General features: G+C 44.8%; 9 protein-coding genes across 9 annotated transcripts; 4 read left to right on the forward strand and 5 right to left on the reverse strand.

Annotated features, from left to right (window-relative positions):
* Positions 1-3,242: 3,242 nt before the first annotated feature.
* Positions 3,243-4,589, reverse strand: N7520_002500 (lytic polysaccharide monooxygenase auxiliary activity family 9 protein; the record flags this gene model as incomplete). The annotated part of the gene is made up of 1 exon (XM_057136435.1): positions 3,243-4,589. One exon carries the CDS (start codon positions 4,587-4,589, stop codon positions 3,243-3,245), a length of 1,347 nt encoding a protein of 448 aa, XP_056999121.1.
* A 1,068-nt stretch (positions 4,590-5,657) lies between these two features.
* On the reverse strand, positions 5,658-6,851 carry N7520_002501 (sugar phosphate isomerase/epimerase family protein; the record flags this gene model as incomplete). The annotated part of the gene is made up of 7 exons (XM_057136436.1): positions 5,658-5,775; positions 5,821-5,993; positions 6,049-6,151; positions 6,203-6,361; positions 6,408-6,545; positions 6,597-6,693; positions 6,752-6,851. The coding sequence occupies 7 exons, from the start codon at positions 6,849-6,851 to the stop codon at positions 5,658-5,660; spliced, it is 888 nt and encodes a 295-aa protein (XP_056999122.1).
* A 510-nt stretch (positions 6,852-7,361) lies between these two features.
* On the reverse strand, positions 7,362-8,933 carry N7520_002502 (glutathione-independent formaldehyde dehydrogenase; the record flags this gene model as incomplete). Its single annotated transcript, XM_057136437.1, has 10 exons — positions 7,362-7,565; positions 7,613-7,685; positions 7,732-8,110; positions 8,156-8,170; positions 8,220-8,315; positions 8,363-8,392; positions 8,438-8,611; positions 8,656-8,699; positions 8,751-8,776; positions 8,823-8,933. 10 exons carry the CDS (start codon positions 8,931-8,933, stop codon positions 7,362-7,364), a joined length of 1,152 nt encoding a protein of 383 aa, XP_056999123.1.
* Positions 8,934-10,141: 1,208 nt separating this feature from the next.
* Positions 10,142-12,026, forward strand: N7520_002503 (Amino acid transporter transmembrane; the record flags this gene model as incomplete). The annotated part of the gene is made up of 4 exons (XM_057136438.1): positions 10,142-10,469; positions 10,515-10,592; positions 10,646-11,905; positions 11,953-12,026. 4 exons carry the CDS (start codon positions 10,142-10,144, stop codon positions 12,024-12,026), a joined length of 1,740 nt encoding a protein of 579 aa, XP_056999124.1.
* A 123-nt stretch (positions 12,027-12,149) lies between these two features.
* N7520_002504 (Gfo/Idh/MocA family oxidoreductase) lies at positions 12,150-13,358 on the reverse strand (the record flags this gene model as incomplete). Its single annotated transcript, XM_057136439.1, has 3 exons — positions 12,150-12,386; positions 12,434-13,264; positions 13,314-13,358. 3 exons carry the CDS (start codon positions 13,356-13,358, stop codon positions 12,150-12,152), a joined length of 1,113 nt encoding a protein of 370 aa, XP_056999125.1.
* A 416-nt stretch (positions 13,359-13,774) lies between these two features.
* Positions 13,775-14,512, reverse strand: N7520_002505 (uncharacterized protein; the record flags this gene model as incomplete). Its single annotated transcript, XM_057136440.1, has 2 exons — positions 13,775-14,025; positions 14,092-14,512. The coding sequence occupies 2 exons, from the start codon at positions 14,510-14,512 to the stop codon at positions 13,775-13,777; spliced, it is 672 nt and encodes a 223-aa protein (XP_056999126.1).
* Positions 14,513-15,208: 696 nt separating this feature from the next.
* On the forward strand, positions 15,209-16,009 carry N7520_002506 (SGNH/GDSL hydrolase family protein; the record flags this gene model as incomplete). The annotated part of the gene is made up of 3 exons (XM_057136441.1): positions 15,209-15,465; positions 15,525-15,713; positions 15,766-16,009. The coding sequence occupies 3 exons, from the start codon at positions 15,209-15,211 to the stop codon at positions 16,007-16,009; spliced, it is 690 nt and encodes a 229-aa protein (XP_056999127.1).
* A 772-nt stretch (positions 16,010-16,781) lies between these two features.
* On the forward strand, positions 16,782-17,902 carry N7520_002507 (glycoside hydrolase family 16 protein; the record flags this gene model as incomplete). The annotated part of the gene is made up of 4 exons (XM_057136442.1): positions 16,782-16,907; positions 16,969-17,204; positions 17,258-17,684; positions 17,735-17,902. The coding sequence occupies 4 exons, from the start codon at positions 16,782-16,784 to the stop codon at positions 17,900-17,902; spliced, it is 957 nt and encodes a 318-aa protein (XP_056999128.1).
* Positions 17,903-19,598: 1,696 nt separating this feature from the next.
* N7520_002508 (uncharacterized protein) lies at positions 19,599-20,288 on the forward strand (the record flags this gene model as incomplete). The annotated part of the gene is made up of 2 exons (XM_057136443.1): positions 19,599-19,681; positions 19,934-20,288. 2 exons carry the CDS (start codon positions 19,599-19,601, stop codon positions 20,286-20,288), a joined length of 438 nt encoding a protein of 145 aa, XP_056999129.1.
* Between the last annotated feature and the right edge of the window lie 1,051 nt (positions 20,289-21,339).

A 21,339-nucleotide genomic window follows, 5' to 3' on the forward strand; every position in this document is an offset into this window, starting at 1 on the left:
TAGCTGATACCATCTTGCTATGCATATATTGCATCAATCTTTACATGAAGCTTTGGGATAAACGGCCTTTGTATTCACATTCTGGTATAGGGAAAACGCAATTCCAAAGCCAAAAACCTATACCGAGGCAAAAATAACATTAACCAAATTAAGCAAACAAGACTGGGCTGTCAAATCAAATATCCTCCATTGCAGAATAGTTCATTTCATCAAAATTCTCAACCTATTGGCCTTGTTTGAATCCATTTAAGACCTACACTTTATCACAACACTGTCCATTGGAATACTTTGACCAAAGGAATGATACGTATTCATTGCAGTCAATATAACGCAAAATTCCCTCGAAGCATAGACATCGCAGATGAAAGTCGAGGGTGCAGACGATTGATCTGTCAATTGAATTGCCGATATAGCTTTCTCTGGTCCACCGTACCACGAATCACGCTGGACATCGTCAAGTGGGAAGGTCACGGTGACTGGGTCTGGCTGGGAGCCTAGTTCGTTGGAAAAGGCAATGCTGACATTTCCTCCACGAGAATTAGTGTCAAGTGGGGAGCCCAACGCTGAAGCCAGGAGGCAAAGTCCAAGTATGATATTCATTGTGGGAACTTCTTTGTTAACTCATGTATGGTTCCAGTATTTCAATGTTGGGAATTGACTCTGGACTTGGCTGACTTGAAGCCCAGTTTAAATACATTTTTCTTATGTGAGACATCGTTGATTGCACTTCGTTTTGACGACTGCCTAAACATAAGCCACGTCAATGGTCATGGGAAACGTCGTACATGATGTGTAAAACTGATCTTGAAAATATATACTTGATTGGACAACAGCCTCTTACACAATCATGGATTAGTCGAGATTAGGTCATACAGACGAAATGATAATCGATGTTGATAATACTTCAATCATCAAGTACACTAAGTTCCTCCAAGGTGGAATGGCTACTACTTATGACAATCGCGGCTGCAAGAGCGGAAATCCTTATTGCAGTGAGCGTTATGCTCCATAAGCACTTCATCCAAAACCGCCTCAGCCCTGCAATTGTTCCAAACCATAATGCAATTGTCCAAGCATTGAAAGCTAGAAGGAACCACATGATCCCGGCAGTCAAGATGACAATTGGCGAAGTTGGTGCGGCAGGTCAATGTATGAGCACACGACTGGCTGCAACATTCTTGCTCATCTCCAACACATTTCTCAAAACATTGACCGAATTTGGAGGACATATCCTCCATAGCCAGCATGTCGTGGGTAACAGAGATACAATCCATATAGCTTGGACATTCTTTTGCATTAACCGAGGTAAATGTCAGTAGCAGAGCTAGATATGGATGCTTCATGATGCTAGTCAACGTCAGAAGGTTAACACAGTCAAAGTGTCAAGTGCGTTTACCTGGTAATGGATCTTGTTAAGAGTAGGCTGAAATTGGAGATCTGGGATTCAGACTGTCGGCTAGCTAAGGAGATGCCTTTATATCATATTTTTGCACTGACCTTCGTCTTCTTCCGATAGAGTATCAGTCATTGCAGGATATTCCTTGTACTTCAGTGCCTGAGAGGTGCCAAATTTACGATAGAGAAGGCATGTCTTAGACAGCCCCCATCCTTGAACCTAGAGATGTTTTTAGTCTCGGTTCCTTAGGTAATTGTAATATGTCTGTGGGTAACAGTCCGGAAGGTACGGATGCGAGCCATGGAGGACCTTTTATTGGCTATTCATGAATCAAAACACGAACTGGGATTTGCTACAGTCAGATTATGAGTTTAAGAAGGTGGGAGTCTTATAGTGACAGAATGGATTGAGAGAAGGTGGGAATCACGGAGAGGGTTTTTGAAAGAAAGATATCTCTATATAGAGAGACTGAGACATAAGGGAAACCTTAGGCATCACCTTGATAACATAAATTTACATCGAGACATCAACTGAATGTTCCATAAGTACTTCTCTTCAATTAAATTGGTGTATGGGCCCTCGAAATACAGGGTTTCTACCCTCATTCACGATTTTGATATATCACTGTGAGCAACTTACCTTCACTATACTATCACGTCGCATATTCCCACCGACTACAGGGGCGAGTAACGGCCATGAGGAGATAACCTTTTAATGTAGCGCCTAGTACTTAGGTATTATATCATATCTCCTACTATATCTCCTACTAAGTCTCCTACTTAGTATCCTCTTTAGTCTGCTACTTGGTATCTTATCTAGTATTCTTCCTTCTTTCGTACCGGACTAGTCAAATGGTCAAAGTGCTCTCCAAATTCATACATAGCTGAATAGAAAAGAAATAGAGATAAAGAGAGGAGAAAAAAGTGATGTGGAAGGAGAAGGGTGAAAAAAAAAAAAAACCTACAGTGGACCCAAGTAATAATTGAGGGTAGATTAGCTTAGTAGTATTTATGAGTTTCTGCCAGTTATTATGTGATCTTAAAGGTTTTGTCCTCATGGCCGCTACTCGCGTCCGTAACCGAATTTTACTTGTTTTATCATCGTGGACCCCAAAAACCATCAAACCCCGATCGCTATGCATTTCAGGACTGAGGACTCCAAAGGCAAAGACCTAGCCAGATGGCTGCTCAGATGGAGGCTTAGGCGTTGCCGTTGGCTATTCCGAACATCCGGAATGTTGTACCTCATGGTGGCTGGCTCCAGTATCCTTTTGGATAAGTGTCTCTCCCGCTCCTCATGATATGCCAGGCTTTCATCCAACATGTGTTTCATCTTAAAGCGCAACCGACGAGCATTTACATGTATCTCCCAACAACTTCATAGAGTCAGGGCCAATTTTAAAGTGAAACGAGGTAGGGGTAGGCGAGGCGAGACGGCGAAGCCTAGCTGTGTTGAGGGAGTGAGAAAGAAGACGCAAAGCAGCAGCAAAATATAGGATTCTATTCTGCCCACACTGTTTCGCTTTCCCCTTATCAATTTCTAACTTGGCATTCACATGCTGCAAGTTAAATGAGCTTTTAAACATTTAGTAGCTTAGACACGGCATGATCGTATTGGAACAAGAGTAGAAAATGGGTTAGCCAAGTATACTAGGAAATTCACACCATAGAACGCTACAAAGCGAAGACCTCTCTTCCCAGCAAGAAGTAAATTGTACTATCTACTCTATATATACATGCTCTAAATGCTATTAATAAGATCAGAACCAGCATTTGATCCAGCCCAGATGCCCATAAGAGACATCCAAGTAAGCAGAAACGCAACGAAGCGCTCCGCGGAACCAAATCTAAACATGGTGTTCACGACGACGCATGTGCTGCAAGCTCCGCTTCTTCGAAGAAAGAGAAACAGTCAAACTATCAGAGATACCAGCAGTGCACTCCGTTCCATCAGCAACAGCCTGCGAAGCATCCCACTCGCCATCGACACAGCGCTGAAAGGCTGACCCGGCATCGCAGTACCAGTAGCCTTCTTCACTGCAGGATCCGCTAAGAACACCCGAGGTTTGGCTGGCGGAGCTGGAGGTGGTGGATGGAGAGGCGGTAATGGTTGAAGTGGTTTCCTCTGATTGGCCTTTACCAACTCGGCCATTACCGTTGCCGTTGCCGTTGCCGTTGCCATTGCTCTTGCCGCTATCGTTACCACTACCACTTTGGCCCTGACCGAATCCTCCGTTGCTAGAGATTCCGGTAGCGGTGGCCTGGGCGACGGAGGTTGTTGCTTGAGAAGTCGATGCAGCTTGTGTGGTCTCGGACTCAACGACAGCAACAGCACTGGTGGAGGCGACACTGGTGGTAGCTACACTGGTGGATGCGACACTGGTAGACGCCGCAGAGGTTACTTCGGATGTAGAGGTTGTGGTGACAGATGCGGCGGTGGCGGTCGCTGTGCTACCGGCTGTGTAGAGAGTAGGACCGGGGATGACATAAGTGCTGAGTGTGTTCCAGATATCGACGTAAATACCGGGATCAGTGTCCTTATACAGGTCCTCTCCAAGGGTACCGCTGGGTGTGGCGGTCCCACTACCAGTGACTTCAAGATTAATGCATTGAGGATAGTTCTGAGCACCATTCAGATCCTCTGCACCGTGGAGAGCGATAATCTCATGACGCAGAACATAATATCCGGCTTCTATGTCCGTGGGGATGGTCAGAGTACGGCTGTAGCTGTCGGCGATAAGCTCATCAGTGGCCCAGGTACCAGGAACGACGGTATCATTGATCAGACCACCAGCGTCGATCTTGAAGAACTCCAGATCGACCTTGTCGACGTCGGTGCAGGATCCGTTGCAGTTAGCCATGTAGGTGATGACAGGGCCGTGGTGGTCTGAGGGCCAGGTGTTCCAGGTCAACTTGACTGTACCGCCCGGCGCGATTGGAGCGGACAGTGCACCTGGCGAAGATCCTTTGTGGCAGATAATGTTTGAGGTATCGTATGCGGTGGGGGCGACGTAGCCGTCATCAGTGGCGTTGGTGGACCAAGCGATCAGCTCTGGTGGGTCGGTTTCGTAGTAGTAGGTATCGACGAGGTAGCCACCGTAGGTGGTACCAGCGACTTCGATGCTGCTGACATAGCCGTGGCCAGCGACCAGCGCGGCAGAGGCGAGAAGGAGGGGTGCAGATTTTGAGAACATCTCTGTCGAAGAGGTAACGAAAGAAGAAGAAAAGAATGGAAGAGCTTCAGTCAATGAAGCTCAGAAAAGAATGGAAGTCGAAGTAGCTCTGCTTTCTGTCCTGTTCATTGATGGAGGCATGGCCTATTTATGACATTCTTGGCATCCTTGGAATAAACCGAAGATTTCGTATATAGATCACATCCAGTTTCAAGTAGGTGAGGCAAATGTTTCAATTATGGAGGATTAAATTGAAGGGATAGTTCATGATGCTCCATATCTGGGATCTGTGGATCGATCACAGATATCTCGTTTGCACAAAAGTAGACTGCATAATTTGTTTCATCATAAAAATGATTCGTCGCCATTCATCTACCATATTAATTTAGCAGGTTCCAAGGTGCAAAAGGGTTTATACCATGAACGACGTTTAATATTTGTAACTACGACTTCAACACTTTTACTTATGCTTGATTCCCAAATCAAGAGTAAAAATAGATATTTAATCAAAAGTGAGATCTGAAATCTGAATGTCAGAGCAGTTCTCGGTCGGAAAATATCTATAGTTCGTCTCAATTGCCGATGGTGAAACACGCTAACGGCTAAGCGAAGTCATAGAGAACATAATAGATCCACCAATCCTGGCTGGCATTCCTTCATTTAACATTGCGCAGGATTACCCCGCAGTCACACCAACATCCAGCGCTAAAATCTGGATCTGTGACCCTAAATCAATAATCTGACGCTAACAGACGTTGAATATACGATGCTTCGCGGCCTAATTAAGATGAAACAAACTCGGCATTTCGCGTTCTTTAATACGCCTAGTATTAGCCTTGATTTGCATTTATTAGCATTTACTGGCATTTACTGGACAGCTTGAGATTGCAATTGTTGAATAGAATTTGAATAAAATTTGAAGTCTGGAATGTTGCAAGCGTTCGAATATTCCAGAATTAACAAAGAAAAACACAGCGTTGTTGACCCACATCTCCGGTCTGTGAGTACCAGATCCACAATGATTGTGCTAGTACGCCACAGAAAATACCAACGCCGACCACAGGTTTCATCTGAGAAGCGATCGGCAGATTACGTAGTTTTCAGGCTTGATGCTAATTGCGTGAACGCGACTTGTAACCGCTTACCTTCCTCATCTGCAACTTGACCATGGGTCTTGGAGCTACCAATGGGATGGTATGGGAAAGGACTGAGCCGTTAGTGGGTTTCTTCAATCTTGAAAGCGTCAACTCACCCATATTCTGGAACTATGATTATGCTGGATTCGGGATTCTGTTCAAACCGGCACTGGATGACCTTCGTCCATAGTCTTTCAAAGCAAAGTCTTTCTTGCTCGAAGATAGGATTTAACGGCTCAGGGCACTGAGAAGCTTGAGTCGTTCCAATTCTCGCGTGGATGTGATATACCTATGACAGTAAGTCCTGAGTACATTTGAGATTACAAATTCTTCGGTTCACTCACATGTGGAATAATAGAATCCATCATGGCGCGATCGCCTTCGCCAATATCCAGCAGCCGCTCGAGGCAAATCATCCAGTGCGAGAAATCGGCTGTGATGCGTAACCTGGAGAGAGGGTTAGGTCAAAATTCCATTTGCGTGGTACAGGTTACATACTCAGGCACGGCTCTCAAGATCTGCTGAGCTGCATATGGAGTGAATAGTGATCGATTGCGGTGAGTCTCGTGGTAGACTCGACCCGAAAGACCAAATTCTTTATCAACGCCAAGTGTGCCACGATAAAACTTTACAGACTCTTCAATATTCCACGCGTCTCTGAATCATGTCAGTTGAGTTTTCAGGTCAAAAAATGAATACCTACTCTCCAGATTGGAAGTTGAAGGAAACTGGATTGAGCGGTTCAGCCAGCTGGAGGGCTGCTCGGTAATTGCGCAAGTGATCCGCCGCTTTTAGACCGACTGGACGAGGACCCAGATAATCAACCCAGGAAGAGTGTGCCCTGTTTAGTATCTATTAGTACACGATCCTGGCCATTGTGAGATGTACTGACAGAGCGCTAATTTCAAAGTCAAGATCATCGCAAATCTTTCGCAATAGCGGGAAATGGTTATCAGGATCTAGTTGGTGGATGTTGACTTCGACGCCACCTGTTTTAGCAGATCTATTAGCGATACTTAATGAAGCAAATCACTTCTTGTTTCTCACTGTAGCCAAGCGTCTTGAGCTCTTGAAACCACTTGGCCCAATTTTCCAAGTTGTTTCCAGGCTCAATACCCCAAGTTGTGCGGAAACGGTCGATTCTCATGTTGGTGCGTAAGTGATGTTGAATTGCAATGAAAACTAAATATTTACATATTATATGAAATTTCTAAGTTGATTGACAATCTTCTTGATCTCAAACAGGAAACGTTCCCCGATACTTTTTGTCCTTTTGATTGGTTTAAATTGCCCCCACATCGGCGAATCTTCCTCGATTCTGAACGGCGAACTATGCCTTTATCAGTGCCGTGAGGGAACATATGTCATGCTGCATTTTTACCCCACCATGATTTTTGATGAATTGGAAAATGTGAGCATAGACTTGGCGGTGCCAGTTTTATCTGGCTTTTTACTGAAACTAGGTAATTGTACATCGTCCAAATATATAATGCATTGACAACACCTGGCAGCCTACATGTGGCCACATACAGTAGGCACAAATCCATTTAGATCTCAGGTTTAAAGGCTGCAAAGCCCGCTACATCCATACACGACTACTATTTAACTTCATTTGTTTCATCGTTGCAGCTTGATCATTCAATAGAAGTATACATATTTAGAATCCCCCGTTCGGATGAATGATAACCTTGGTGTACCCATCCTCTCTCTTATCGAACTTATCATAAGCAGTCTCCGCATCAGCCAGTGTAATCTCATGTGAGATTACAAAGCTAGGCTTAGCCTTGCCAGCGATGATCATGTCTCTCAAGTACCGGTTATACGCTTTAACATTGCACTGTCCAGTGCTAAGAGATAGACCCTGGACCCGTTAGTTCAATCACTCAGCTCAAATCCAGAGAAACTTACTTTTTCAAACAATTTCCCAAAGCTCAGACTAATCATTCCGTTCGCGGTCGCTGCATCAGTTGCGCCAGGATCACTAAACTGTCAGTTGTGCAACATATCACCCAATGCATTCATCATACCTTGGCACATAAAGTCCCGGAATACCAAGACCTCCACACGCCCTTGTGACACGGATCATGTTCTCAAGAACAATATTCGCCTTCTCGGAAGACCCATTTGGATCGACAGCTTGGTACCCGACAGCATCCACTGATCGATCCACCATATCGCCGTTGTGCTTGATGATCTGGTCGACTGCATCTCCCTTTGTGAAATCGATCGGAATACAGCCTATCTTTCTGGCGGCTTCGAGTCGCTCGGGGACACGGTCTACCACGTAGATGTTGGATGCGCCACGCAATACTGCTGAGTAGCCTGCCATCAGGCCCACTGGACCTGCGCCGAAGACGGCGATACTTTCACCTGCTTGGAAGCCAGAAATTTCGACACCGTGCCAGCCTGATTGTTGTTAGAGATATCTTGAGTAGGGAGGAGAAACTGTACCGGTTGGGAAGATGTCTGTATGATAAATGTCAGCGAAGACTTAAGATAAAGCTGGGAGACATACCAGCAAGGAGAACAAAGTCCGCTTCATGTTCCTTCCCAGGGGGCAAGATGAGAGCATTGAAATCAGCATAGGGCACTCGAATATACTGCGCTTGGCCTGGGTTGTGTCAGTGGGGGGATACTGTGCGCGGGAATTCTACATACCTCCACGGTAAGGACCCATCGCGACATAGCCTGTCGAGTATTAGCTAAGAAAATGAATACCAAGGAAAGACTTACCATAAGCACCACCTGCAAAGCCCGGGTTCACACCAGTGCAGAACGCAGTCTTGCCTTCCTCGCAATTGCGACACCGACCATCGGCAACATTGAATGGCATCACCACCCGGTCCCCCTTCTTTAGCAATGTCACCCCTTCGCCAAGTTCCTCAACAATCCCCATGTTCTCGTGACCTATCCTGTTAGCCTCGCCCATTATTCATGATTACGGATCTTACCAAAGGTGATGCCAGGCTCTGCAGCTGTTCGACCTTCATACATGCTGTAAAATGTCAGCTGAAGATAGTATATTGACCTTTCTCAATCAACTTACTGCAAGTCTGAGCCACAGATAGCCGCCTGAATAGTTAGTACATTGTCTCATCTCCATCGAATTGAACCATACCGTAGTGACCTTGACAATGATGTCATCTGGATGCTCGAGCTTAGGCCTCTCAACATCTGTCACCTGGACCTTGTACGGGCCCAGGTAGTTCAGTGCTTTCATAGTTGCCATTGTAAAGGATCTGGATGAAATATGCGAGGAAGGATGAACAAAATTCAAGTGGGAAATTGAGGTAATTTGTAGTATTCTTGACGTGGCTCGCGTCACGTTTCGCTCCGACACGCCTAGCTTGGCGAATTCGCAAATACTCCCCCGACTATCTTTTCGCGTTGCGGTATTGCAAGCTGTAGCTCAATGTGCTTTCACATTGAGCGGTATGGCGAATGCGTGAGGGGAAGCTATGGTTTCCCCGCAAGGATCGACACGGGCAATATTTCCTGTTCCGAAGGATCTCACTCTGGGGTATCTGTGTCCTGCATCCTTCGAACCTTCAAAGACACCGAGCTTGAAGGCATGTACTATTGGTATATGTCAATTAGATGCCTGGCTCGAAGCCATTTCCTAATCAGGTTAGATAGGGTGTGTATGTAGTAATTATCCGTCATGACTAAAAGAGTCACGATTCGGCGAAATATACCCTGGATAATTACAATAGAGTGGAGATGCTTCAAGCAGCACTTGCATATGTTCCAAGATTATAACTGAGATAGATCCCACGCGCGTTGGGACTTTTTCATTTACGCTCAGAGTCTGCACTGTCCTACATCGCAGGTACCATCCTTGTCTCCCCTCATCCTTAAAATTCAGCAATATCTCAAAACGACTGATCCTTTGCTCCTCTCTTTTAATGTCAGGTTCCTACCGTCGAAAATCATAAAACCTTCCGAATGATTGTTATTTCTCCGATGCGATATCGCACGCACAACAAACAGGCAACCCACTTCCGAGCCGGAACGGCAAGAGGGATAGCGCCTCATGTAACGCTACAAAGTATACAAGATAAAGGCTGCTCGCTTATTCGCTTACCCCTCCCCACTAATACCACCTTATCTTACCTCCGAAATACCCGCGTCAAAGCGTCAACAAACAAACTCGAAAATTCTCTAAGCAATAATCATCAATGATCGAAATAATTACGAGAACACGAGACAAAGAGCACCAGTGACATCCGCGGAGCTTATCATTAGCCGACCAGAGGGTCCAGAGAGAACCCACTAACCCGCCAATACGTCGATCTTAACCAATTCAAGAACAGACGGACAGACCCGCCATACAATGCTTATCCCGTATGCACGGACACGGACTGGTGCCGAAATGCTTAGTTACTCTGCAAACCATCTCACTCCTTCCTCCCTTCGAAAAGGAGTGCAAAATCAATCATGGAGAAAGAAGTCGACGAAAAGATTCGTCCAACCATTCAGGACTCACTGATAAAACCTCAAGCTCGCGAACCGTATGACTTGGGTGTCTCGTTCGAGGAGTACAATTATTATGCGCAGAAGACAAGAGCCGAACAGGAACTTCTTGATCCCCCCGTTCTTAATGTGAGACAGTGGTTTGGGGGTGGTGGGGGTGACTCGTCGAGTCAGGATGTCACTACCACACTTACTGAAGAGGATTTTACGAATCGCGCCAGAAGATTGGAGATTACGGATGAGGAGTGGACGAATGCTAGTAGGGCTTTTCGGTCGGCTTCTTGGGGTGCTTGTTAGTACGAATGGTTCTGTTTGACGAACTGTGCTGATTTGACAGGTTTCTATTTGATCACTACGGATATTTTGGGTCCTTATGGATCTGGCTTTGCGATGGGAACACTTGGATGGGGACCTGGTAAGGACTGAGATTGAGACTTTCTACTGTTGTGAATCCAGCTAATAAAATAGGAATCGCTTTCTATACCGTCTTCGGAGCGATGGTCGGATACTCAGGATACCTCATCTGGCGCGTCTACCTCGGCGTCGACAGCTACGAATTCCCTGTGAAGAACTACGGCGATCTCGGTTTCAGAACTCTCGGTCAGACCGGTCGGCATGTTACCAATATCCTACAGGGTATTGGATTGCTTCTCATCACCGGCCAGGTTACAATCCAATTCGGCGAGAACATCTCCCAGGTGTCCAAGTTCAAGCTATGCTACGCCGTATGTCCGGTTCTGTTCGCTGTCGCCGGGTTCTTCGTTACGCAGATTCGAACGCTCAAGGCGTACGGGTGGATCGCTAATGCGTCCGTTTGGTTGAATATTTTTGTCATTTTCATGACCATGGGTGTTATGGCGAATTCGCCGCCGAATTATCAGATCTCTACTCTGGGATCTGCCGGTAGCGATACTGACCCGACCACCATTACCCCCGTGGATGGTGTCTACCCACCTATCATTCACTATAACAACATCCCGCCTGGAATTGGCCTTGTCGGGTCTGTGAACGGCATGCTTTCTGGCGTATTGGCGTACGCTGGTGCGCAGTTGTTTGTCGAGTTCATGGCGGAGATGAGACGGCCACAGGACTTTATCAAGGCGATGTGGGGAGCGCAGTTCTTTATTTACGTTGTCTATGTCACATATGGATGTGTGGTCTATTATCTGCAGGGACAGTATAGCTTCAATCCCAGCTATCAGGGTGTGAGTATCTATGCGTGGCAGACACTGGGGAACATGGTCACCTTGATCGCCGCGTTGATTGCGGGTGGACTTTACGGAAATATCGGCATCAAGGTCGTTTACAATAACATCTTGGTTGATATTTTCAGAGTCCCGCCTATGGAAAGCCGACGAGGAAAGATTATTTACGCTCTTTTGGTTCCTTTGTGGTGGATTATCGCTTTTATCATCGGTGCTGCCATTCCTGATTACTTTGGCTTTGTCAGTGTGATGTCGGCTTCCATGCTTCTGAATCTGAGCTACACCTTGCCTCCGCTGTTTGCACTTGGTTTTGATATCAAGAAGAATGCTGCCCGTGTGGAGGAGGGAGATGGATTTAATCCAATCACTGGACAGGTTTCAAGAAGTGGAACGCCTACTCAGCGGTGGATTCGCGGATTCTGTGCTGGTGGCTGGTTCCAGGTCTCTATCAACATCTGGCATGTCATCTTCTTCTTGGCCTCGCTAGCCATGTGTGGCTTGGGAATGTGGGCGGCTGTTATTGGTAAGTAACTCGTCACTTTGTTTTCTGGTATGTGCTAATATTCCCAGGAATGATCGACGCCTTTAAGAATCCGCAGTTGAACTCGTTCTCTTGTGTTTCACCGCTCAACCTCAATGCATGATGGACTCCACCAGGTTGGCATGACTGGAAATTTGCAGTGGGCCTTAAAGATGCAAATAGATGATATATTTTCAGTATATGTGCGGATGTATCTAGAAGAAATGGTGACAGTAGAGTCGTGTCTCTAGTTGGAACCCCAGCTCTTGTAAAACATGTCGAATATTTCAAGGTCCTGCTTGGCATCCGAGAGTGTTGATTTGATCGCCTTCCCATTGGTAAACACCTCATGCAGCTCCTGAAGCTCAGCAGTATAGGCATCCTCGTAAGAAGAAAGCATCTTCCGGTGCTGGATCTCTCCCTGTTCGTTAACCTCATCAACCTCAACGTACACCGGAAGACCTTTGACATAGGGGCTATCGAACTGCAGATGGTCAGTACCGGTACCAGAATTAAGGAGAGCAAAATTACCTTCAGAGTAACTCTCTTCTTCGCCCCATAAACCGCGATATGCGCGTCAAAGACGGGAACCTCATCAATCCCACTCTCATAAGTCGTGGCATACGTCGACCCATCCTTATTCCGGAAAGTCATGATAGCACTGTAGAATGGATCATTGGCCGTGACCCCATTGACCCGCTCTGGGAATCCAAGAACCTCCCTCATAAGCGAAATATCATGCGACCCAAGACTCCCCAGGAAACGGCAGAATTTCCGCTTCTCATCCGTGATTTCTTGATCAGGGAATGCCTCACTGAAGAGCGCCTCGAGTCGGCTGTTCCGCTCCTCCGCTGCGGTAGTTGGGTAATCATCAAGTTTGACAGAGAATGTCCCACTCTGGCTAACAAAGTTGAAGTTGGGACCGCTGAAGTCGCGGACCCGGGCATAGAGGATCTTGGGGATGGATGCTATCTCTCGCTTGAAAGCTTCGAGAAAACTGGGTGCGTAGCGACGCATGTAGCCCACAAAGACGCGGGCGTTGTTCGGCGCGCTCTTTTCCGCGTTGATGAGTGATTGTACGGATTGGATGGAGAGGGAGACTGGTTTCTCGATGAAGACGTTTTTTCCTGCTTGAAGAGCTGCATGGATTAATGGAGCGTGGCTATCGTCTGAGGTGAGGATGAAGACAATGTCCACATTGGGGTTGTTGATGACATCGTGAGGGTTAGTTGTTTTATGGGGGATGGAGAACTTGGTGGCGCAGTGTTGGACTGTTTTGGCTGATAGGTCGCAGATGGACTCGATATTGAAGAGATGGGATAGTAGTAACAAGCAGGGGCCGTGACAGACTTGGAAGACTTCCTGGGGGGAGGTTAATTGCTTGATACACAGGAGGACGTGATTGGCTTACCCCGGCACCGATAATGCCGACTCCCAATGGCTGAGACTGCGACATTGCTATGATCTGGTAGGTTGAAAGGTCGAGGAGAAGAGCAGACTTGAATGTGAGAATATTCTGCCGATCGGCTCTTGTGCTTAGGGTCGAGTTGAAGGTGGAAGTTGGAAGGCGATCTAACACGCGTTAAGTGCGGGCGCGGGGGAAGCTCCACATCCCACCTTGGCGGTGACCTCATGCAGTTCCTGGGATACACATTGACGAGATAAAAACAGCATAATCAAATTATGTGTTTCCCCATTATAAAATGACCAATTTGAATGGTCTACTCAACAGTGGATCAAGGGAATAACAGAATGGTCTGGAGTGGGGATGCGTATCAAAATTTGAACTTGCGGCGTAATCAAAAGTATAAACAAGATATAAAATGCATGTTCAACCCTAGAAACATTTAATTTAACCTCAAGTTGGAAGTTCTAGTCAAATCGCCCCATTGCCATGACATTTGGGTCTCCTGATCCTCCATACTTGACAATATCCTCGGGTGACAAAGTAGGTTCAATGTCCCGGAACCCAAATTTAGCGTACAGATCATGTCCATCCGCCGAGGCAGTGAGCCAAAGGTCACTCAATCCCAATTCCTCGGCTTCAGCCAGACCATGTTTGATCATGGCCGATCCAATTCCTTTGCCGCGGTATTCCTCAAGAGTAGCAAGTACCTGTAAGACTTTTTGGTGTCAGATATAATGTCCATGTCACCAAACATTTGAGCACTTCAGGTCAAGCTACTCACAAGCGTATCTCTTCCCAGACATATATTTTTGTCTCAGAGCTGTGAACTTTCCGATGATATCATTGCATGCAGCACCATTTGCCGTCGCCGGCCAATCAATATCAACCCAATCCTTGATCGGCTCGACCTCGGTATAAAAGTTCCACTCAGCCCAAGCTACAATCTTCTCTTTGCCGTCCTCTTCTACTACAGCCTTGTAATTTCTCATTGTAGGATCTTTTTGTAATTTGTCCGCAAGACCCTTTGCCCGGAATCGGTGGTTCTCCTCATTGGGAGGACCGAACATAATGCGTGAGACATTTGCTTCTATCGGGGTTTTCGATACGGTGTCATTGGAAATAGATTCCACCCTTGCCAGTGCTAAGAAGTCATCTTCAGTAGCAGGAAGGATCTTGAATGCAATGGATGTTGGTGATTCCATGTTCGAATTGGTTGGAATTGAGATTGAGACTGGAATTAGGAAGAGGAATAGGAGGAATGGAAATTTGAGTCACTAATGATAGGATTCACGCTTAACCCGATCTGGATGCCGACCATTGTGGCGTTTTTAATCAATTTTAAGTGTCAATGAAGCTCACATCAGCACGGGATTCTCATGTTTCTCGGCGCTGTGAGCTTTAGAGAGGGGGAACACTAAAAGTGTAAGGAGTAAAAGCAAACTAATGTATGATGCCGACGTGCATCCGCCCCCATGAATGGATCTAAGCCTAAACAAGGAGAGCTGCCCATGATCACATGACCCCAGAGCTCTAACCTTGAAAGTTCGAACACAGCGAGAGTTTCTTCAGATTCCGCCAGATATTTACATCTATATTTATATAAGCTTAGTAATATGTTTGTGTGTTTAGGGTTTAAAGAGGGGTAGAGAGAAGTGTACCGCGCATCGACTAAACAGCTGGTAGTATTCAACAACACCCAAAAAGCAAACCACGAGAACTTTCCAAGGGGACTCAGACTTCCATTTTTACTACATTTCTACACAAAGAAACTTGCATATTACCTGAATATTCAGGCAACCACAACAAACATTGATCAATTATATAGAAAGACCAAATCCCGACCAAATCACAACTTCCCCTCCTTTTCACTCATTGCACACTTTTCATTTCGACTTACTATGTCTCGAGCTGTGTCAATTCTTTGTTTTGGGGACTCTCTCACCGCTGGCTATCATTCTTATGGCATCGAATACCATCCTTATGCCGATGAGCTCGAAAGAGTCCTCAGAGAAGAATTCCCTGGAATAGAATTCTACCCCACCGTGGCAGGGCTTCCCGGTGATCTGGTGTGTTGGCCTGGATCATTCCAGTCTCGAATGAAGTCGAAATGCGACCACGCAAGGTACGACTGGTTGATCTGTCTTGGCGGAACCAAGTAAGTTTTCCTTCACTATCCGATAAAAAATATGCTGATAGAATCTACCAATCGTCCAGCGATCTCGGATACGGCAAGTTGGCCGAAGAAATGTACGATGGTCTCCAGAAAACTTGGCATATTGCTCTCGATACAGGCTGCAGGGTCATTGCGTTGACGGTTCCCGAGTGCAAAGCTCGAAGCAGTTCTCTCGATAACCGGCGCTTCGATCTGAACAAAATGATCCTTGCACATAAAGCAGAGAGATTGTGAGAATCGACCTTGTAATGGACTTGGATTATCATGGCTAACTTCTTCCAGCTACACTCTTGATTTCCAAAGCAAGATCCCGTATCATAGCTCGGACGAGAATTTTATCGAAAAACACTTTGATGACGGGTTGCATCTGACTCCTGAGGGATATGATTTTATGGGACGACTCATTGCAGAGCGAATGATTGGTTTGTTGAAGGATCAAGGTTTGGTTGGGAAGACACGGGAAGTTGATCCGGTACTGGATTCAAGCGAATATGTAGATGTTGAGATGATATATTACGCTCCTTGAAAATTGAGGAGGTTTTGCGTTGCAAGTTCCATTTGAACTGAGATTTGAGTGAAGCTGAGGATAGATCATGTTATGTGAAAGAAAGTTCCGGTCTTGTTTGAGGTCACGAATACCATGTGATAACCGGGGATTAAGTATCTCGAATCCGGCACATTCATAGACTAGCGATGTTCTAGTCGTGTTTCAAGGTTGTTCCCGTGGCTTGATCATTTGACTGTACGTAGGCTAGATTGTATCTAAACTGCAGCTACACTTGAGTCACCCAAGGCGATGCATCAGTTTAGGCTTATACATTGCTGAAATATCCCGTGGCTACACGCTTTGCTTGTGGTAAATCCGATTCTGTGATCAAGACAAGTTTCTCTCAAAAGTGACTGATATTAAATTTGTTAAACTTCTGGACAGGCCAAATATAAGCTTATTGATCGCGAACCTATGATGTCTCCGAACACTTCCCTGCATAAGCAGTGCAATTTTATGAAGCTAAGTATTTTATTTGACTTTCTCAAATTGGTACTAGTACAATTTCGTTATAATAGTGAATTAAGCACCGGGGAGTAGACTTTCTTCCCCCTTTAGACTTCCGCTTCATTTCCCTGTATCGGCCACCAAAATCATCACCACAATGGGCATGGAAAACATAAGCCCCTTTCAAATTAGTCCCACCCCGTTTCATCTATTATATATCCCCTGAAGTTCTTCTCTTTGACTTCACCTAATCAAATCACTTTAACCAGATCATCTCCATTCAAACTTGATTTGGAATTCCAAAATGTACAGCCTCTGCTTCATTCTACCAGCTTTGTGTCTCCTTGCGCAACTCTGCACTGCAGGATATACACTGCAGGATGACTTCGGCAATGATGAGCGTTTCTTCGACAAATTCGACTTCTTCACAGTATTTGATCCTGCTCCCGCCCTACATCCAGACATGAATATTGACTAACAAAGTCACTCAGGATTCTGACCCAACAAGAGGCTACGTGAGCTACGTTGATAAATCTACCGCAAAAGATGCAGGCCTAATTCACGCGTCTGGTGGCTCGGTTTACCTTGGCGTTGACACCAAAAATTTCGCCTCGGGCCCTGGTCGCCGAAGTGTGCGATTGACAAGCTACCAGGATTATGACCACGGTCTATTCATTCTAGATCTGGCGCATATGCCTGGTTCTGTCTGCGGTACCTGGCCAGCCTTGTAGGTGATTTCTGATCTACATATGCTTTCTAGGATAATCTAATGATATCTAGCTGGATGATTGGAACAGTCCCACCCACAGCCGGCGAGATCGACATTATCGAAGGTGTGAACGAAGGCCCTACCAACCAGATCACACTACATACAAACCAGGATAATTGCTCGGTTAACAATTCAGGCTTCAGTGGTGTTGCCAACGGACACAACTGCTACATCTACTCACCAGGTCCTCTCGGTAGTGGTGGTTGTGGTATTGTTGATCCTGACCCGAAATCCTATGGTGGGACTTTCAACGGTGGCGGTGGTGGTGTCTTCGCCACTGAATGGACAAGCGACGTTATTCGAGTTTGGCGCTTCCCTCGGTCGAGCCTGCCGTCTGATATTCATTCTGGCACCCCTGATCCGTCTACTTGGGGTACTCCGGTTGCTAGTTTCTCCGGTAATTGCGATATTGATGCCCAGTTCCAGAATCTTCATATCGTAAGTTGATCAACCCGCAGATCTGACATGGTTGCTAATAACTTCTACAGGTATTCGATATCACCTTCTGCGGTCGCATGGCTGGGGACGCCTGGGCTAGCAGTAGACATTGTGCATCTAAGGCAGAAAGGTGTGAGGACTATGTGCAGAATAATCCTAAAGTCTTTGAGGAATCATATTGGGGGGTTAATTCTCTGAAGGTTTATCAGCAAAACTGATGATGCCAGCCCAAGTTGACAGCAGATGTATATGCTGTCGAGAATATTGCACTTTGGACCATGGTGGATAAAGAATGCTGAGATCTCTAGCCATTTCGATTTTGTGACCGGTTTGTTCACGCAGAGCAGATTATGTGCAATTCTTCTTAATTCAACTTATAGTGTAGCACTGATACCGAACAATTCTTTTTTGAGACCCGTGGCTGTCTAAGTCTTCTAATGAATATAGGATAAAACAGAATCCAAGACATCTATCACCGAAATAACCCAGCTGCTGTCCACCCAAGTTCGATCTATATTATCAGAGTGCGCGAGCATAATGGCAGTCGGTTCCTGATTTTCTGTATCATCGCAGTGTCCCCCCAGCACGTCAATAAATACCGCTCATATTATTCTAAAGCACGCGTAAAGTACTTAGATCCAGCATACAGATTGCCTGAGAGCTTTAAGGTTTTTGGTCCTTTTGAACCCCATTGGCCCTATAGTACGATACGTAAGAAAGCTTTCCGATTAGGCGTATGCCACGATTTTGCGCCATCAAGGTCATGGTAAATACACCGAGTTGCTTTAACATGTCAGGGCAGTGGTATGACGAAAGGTTTCACTATATGCCGTGGTTTATAATATAAAATATCACGCGCTCACATACAGGCTAAGGGAATTGCATACAAATCCCCATGCATGAAGTGCAGTCCGCAGTTGATCCATTCTAAGAGGCTGACGAGGAGGGGCATTTTCCACAAGACATCAAAAACCATATAACAAATTGCAAAAACAAAAACATACAACAGTCAGGATTCGCATGTGGTCACCCACCATACTACTAACTAACCGGCGTGTGGCTTAAGTACGGCTGAGCGGACGGGAAGCCCTGTTCTCCACACCCTATGGTCGTATGTGCTCGAGATCTCTTGAAGCTGGGCTATATAGTAATATAATTCTTTGGTAGTGTGAGAATGTAAATGATGGAGAAGAGTGAGTGCGTAAAGCCGGGGTGAAAAGCAAGGTGAGAGCGGGTGAGAGATTATCCTCTATTAAAAGAAAATCGAAAACATAATGGATATACTGGCTGAGCTAAGAATTGCAAGAGAACCACATCTGAGGGCGGAAAAGAAAAAACAATCTGCTCCTAGAGGAATAGGGTCCTATGATCTCTCCGTTTTTATCCACATACTTCATATGAGGTAGGGGAGGACTAAATATATATATTGGCTTGATCCATGATTCTCATGGCTAACAGAGGGACAGAAATATGACACATACTGGCAGTCACAATAGACACCATTCTGTGGAACGCGTCATCCAACAGTCGTGTACCTGTGTACCGGCATTCACGCACCGGAGTGAAACTCAAAACCAACGGGGGAAAAGCGACGATCACTAGTGGCCGCGAAGCGGGGTCCGAATCAATCAATTACCACCAAGCCAGGTCCAATGCTATCATTCGCTCACTTCACGCCACGGCTCTAGTGGACGCGTGCACTTGAGCCCCACTCGCGCATACAAATTGGTTACTTTCCCACCTTGTATGATCTCTGTGCTTCTGAATTTAGCTCTGATCCTCTTGGATGCTGTCGCTCTACCACTCTCATTTATAAATTGTTTCTGGGCTTATAGACATCTCAAGTGTCTCACGAAGACTATTCCTCGGAACCAAAACACCTTGGGAATCCAAGAAGCTATTGGACTATCTATCATGTCGCAACAAAAAGCCCCAACCCAACATTCGAAAGTGATAGATCACGGGAACGGCTGGAAGAAGCCTCAGGGGTCAGAAAGGTAAGATACATTAGAGGGCAACAGCCTTAAGGAAATCCCGGAATCAATGCATAGTGGCTTATCGCAGTACAACAGATTCATCAGCACCAAATATCCCACCAACTCAACGTCTCGATGTCTACGTGTTTGGAACCAACTGCTACGGAGAACTTGGGTTAGGAGATCTAACAAAGAAATCAGAATTGCTGCGACCTGTTCTCAACCAGAAATTAAACGCGGAAAATGTTGGAGTTGTCCATATCGCTGTTGGAGGGGTACATTCGGCGGCTCAACTCATGACAACCAAATCTTGACGTGGGGCGTCAACGATGAAGGGGCTTTAGGAAGAGATACTGGACAAGATAAAGACGAAGACGCTGGCGACGGCAGAGGCAAATCCCTGTCGGGCGATGAGAGCGATGAAGATGAAGTTACTTACAATCTAAAAGAAGCTACTCCATTACCTGTGGATCCTTCACATTTCCCACGAGACACTGTCTTCTCTCAACTTGCTGCCTCAGACAGTGCAACCTTTGCTCTGTTGACGATGGCCGGGTCTATGGCTGGGGAACTTTCCGAGTATGTTTGCCGATGGTCTGGCTCCGAACTCTTGAATTTCACCAATTGACTGACTATCGAAGACTTCCAAAGGAGGGATTGGGTTCTCCCCCGAGAGCAAAAAAGAGCAACGGACTCCACTTCTGATCCCTGGTGTCCACGATGTCGTCAAGATTGTTACTGGCGCACAACACGTTCTGGCACTGACGTCGAAGGGCACCGTTTTTAGCTGGGGTTGTGATGAACAGAATCAGCTTAATCTTTTTAAACTTGTTTTGATAAATCTTTTATAGTAAATATTTTGTACTGTATTTACCTTTGAATTATACTTAGGTAATACATTTACTAATATTGTACTTTTTTCTTGTTGTTGTTTTAATATACTTAAACCTACATTACTTATTAATTTTAATTTTCTTGTAAATTTAGCTTTTGTAAACAAACTTGTATATCTTTTTTTTAGTTTTAATAAATAATTAAGTTTTTGTTTGTTATAAACATATAATGTTATGTTTACTTTATCATTAGTATGTTTAAATTCACCATCACTAATAAATATTCTATTAGTTGATATTTTTCTATATCTACGACGTAATCTTGCTTTTCTTAATAAAGATTCTAATTCTAAATGGTATGTATTAAAATAACCTTTAATTAATTTCATAACAAATCTACTTTTAATAGGTATTAAACTTATAGCATTTTTATTATAAGCGTATACACTACTTTTTCAATTTCTTACTGCAGGTATTAAGTCTTTTTTATATATAGTAATATTACTATTATTTGATGGTTTTTTTTTATATGTACTATTTAATTTTGATTTTATAATATTTAACATATCTACTATTATATAAAAATATTAATACAATTAATAATAATTAATTATATAATATTTAAGCTTGGTTAACCAAGTCTATTACATTATTATTAAATTAATAATAATTATTATACAAATAATGAGGATAATTTTATCCTTTTTTAGTTAATAAAGATGTTGGGCGTTAAAAAAAGGATTATTGTTAGCAATAACTCACCTTTTAGTCGTTGAACGTCCTTATTTTAATTTATCTTTAAGATAAAAATTTGCTTAAAATAAGTTTCGCTTCAAATACACTTAA

This window comes from Penicillium odoratum (assembly GCF_028828045.1).
Source record: "Penicillium odoratum strain IBT 22623 chromosome Unknown utg000002l_segment0_segment0, whole genome shotgun sequence".
NCBI lineage: Eukaryota > Fungi > Ascomycota > Eurotiomycetes > Eurotiales > Aspergillaceae > Penicillium > Penicillium odoratum.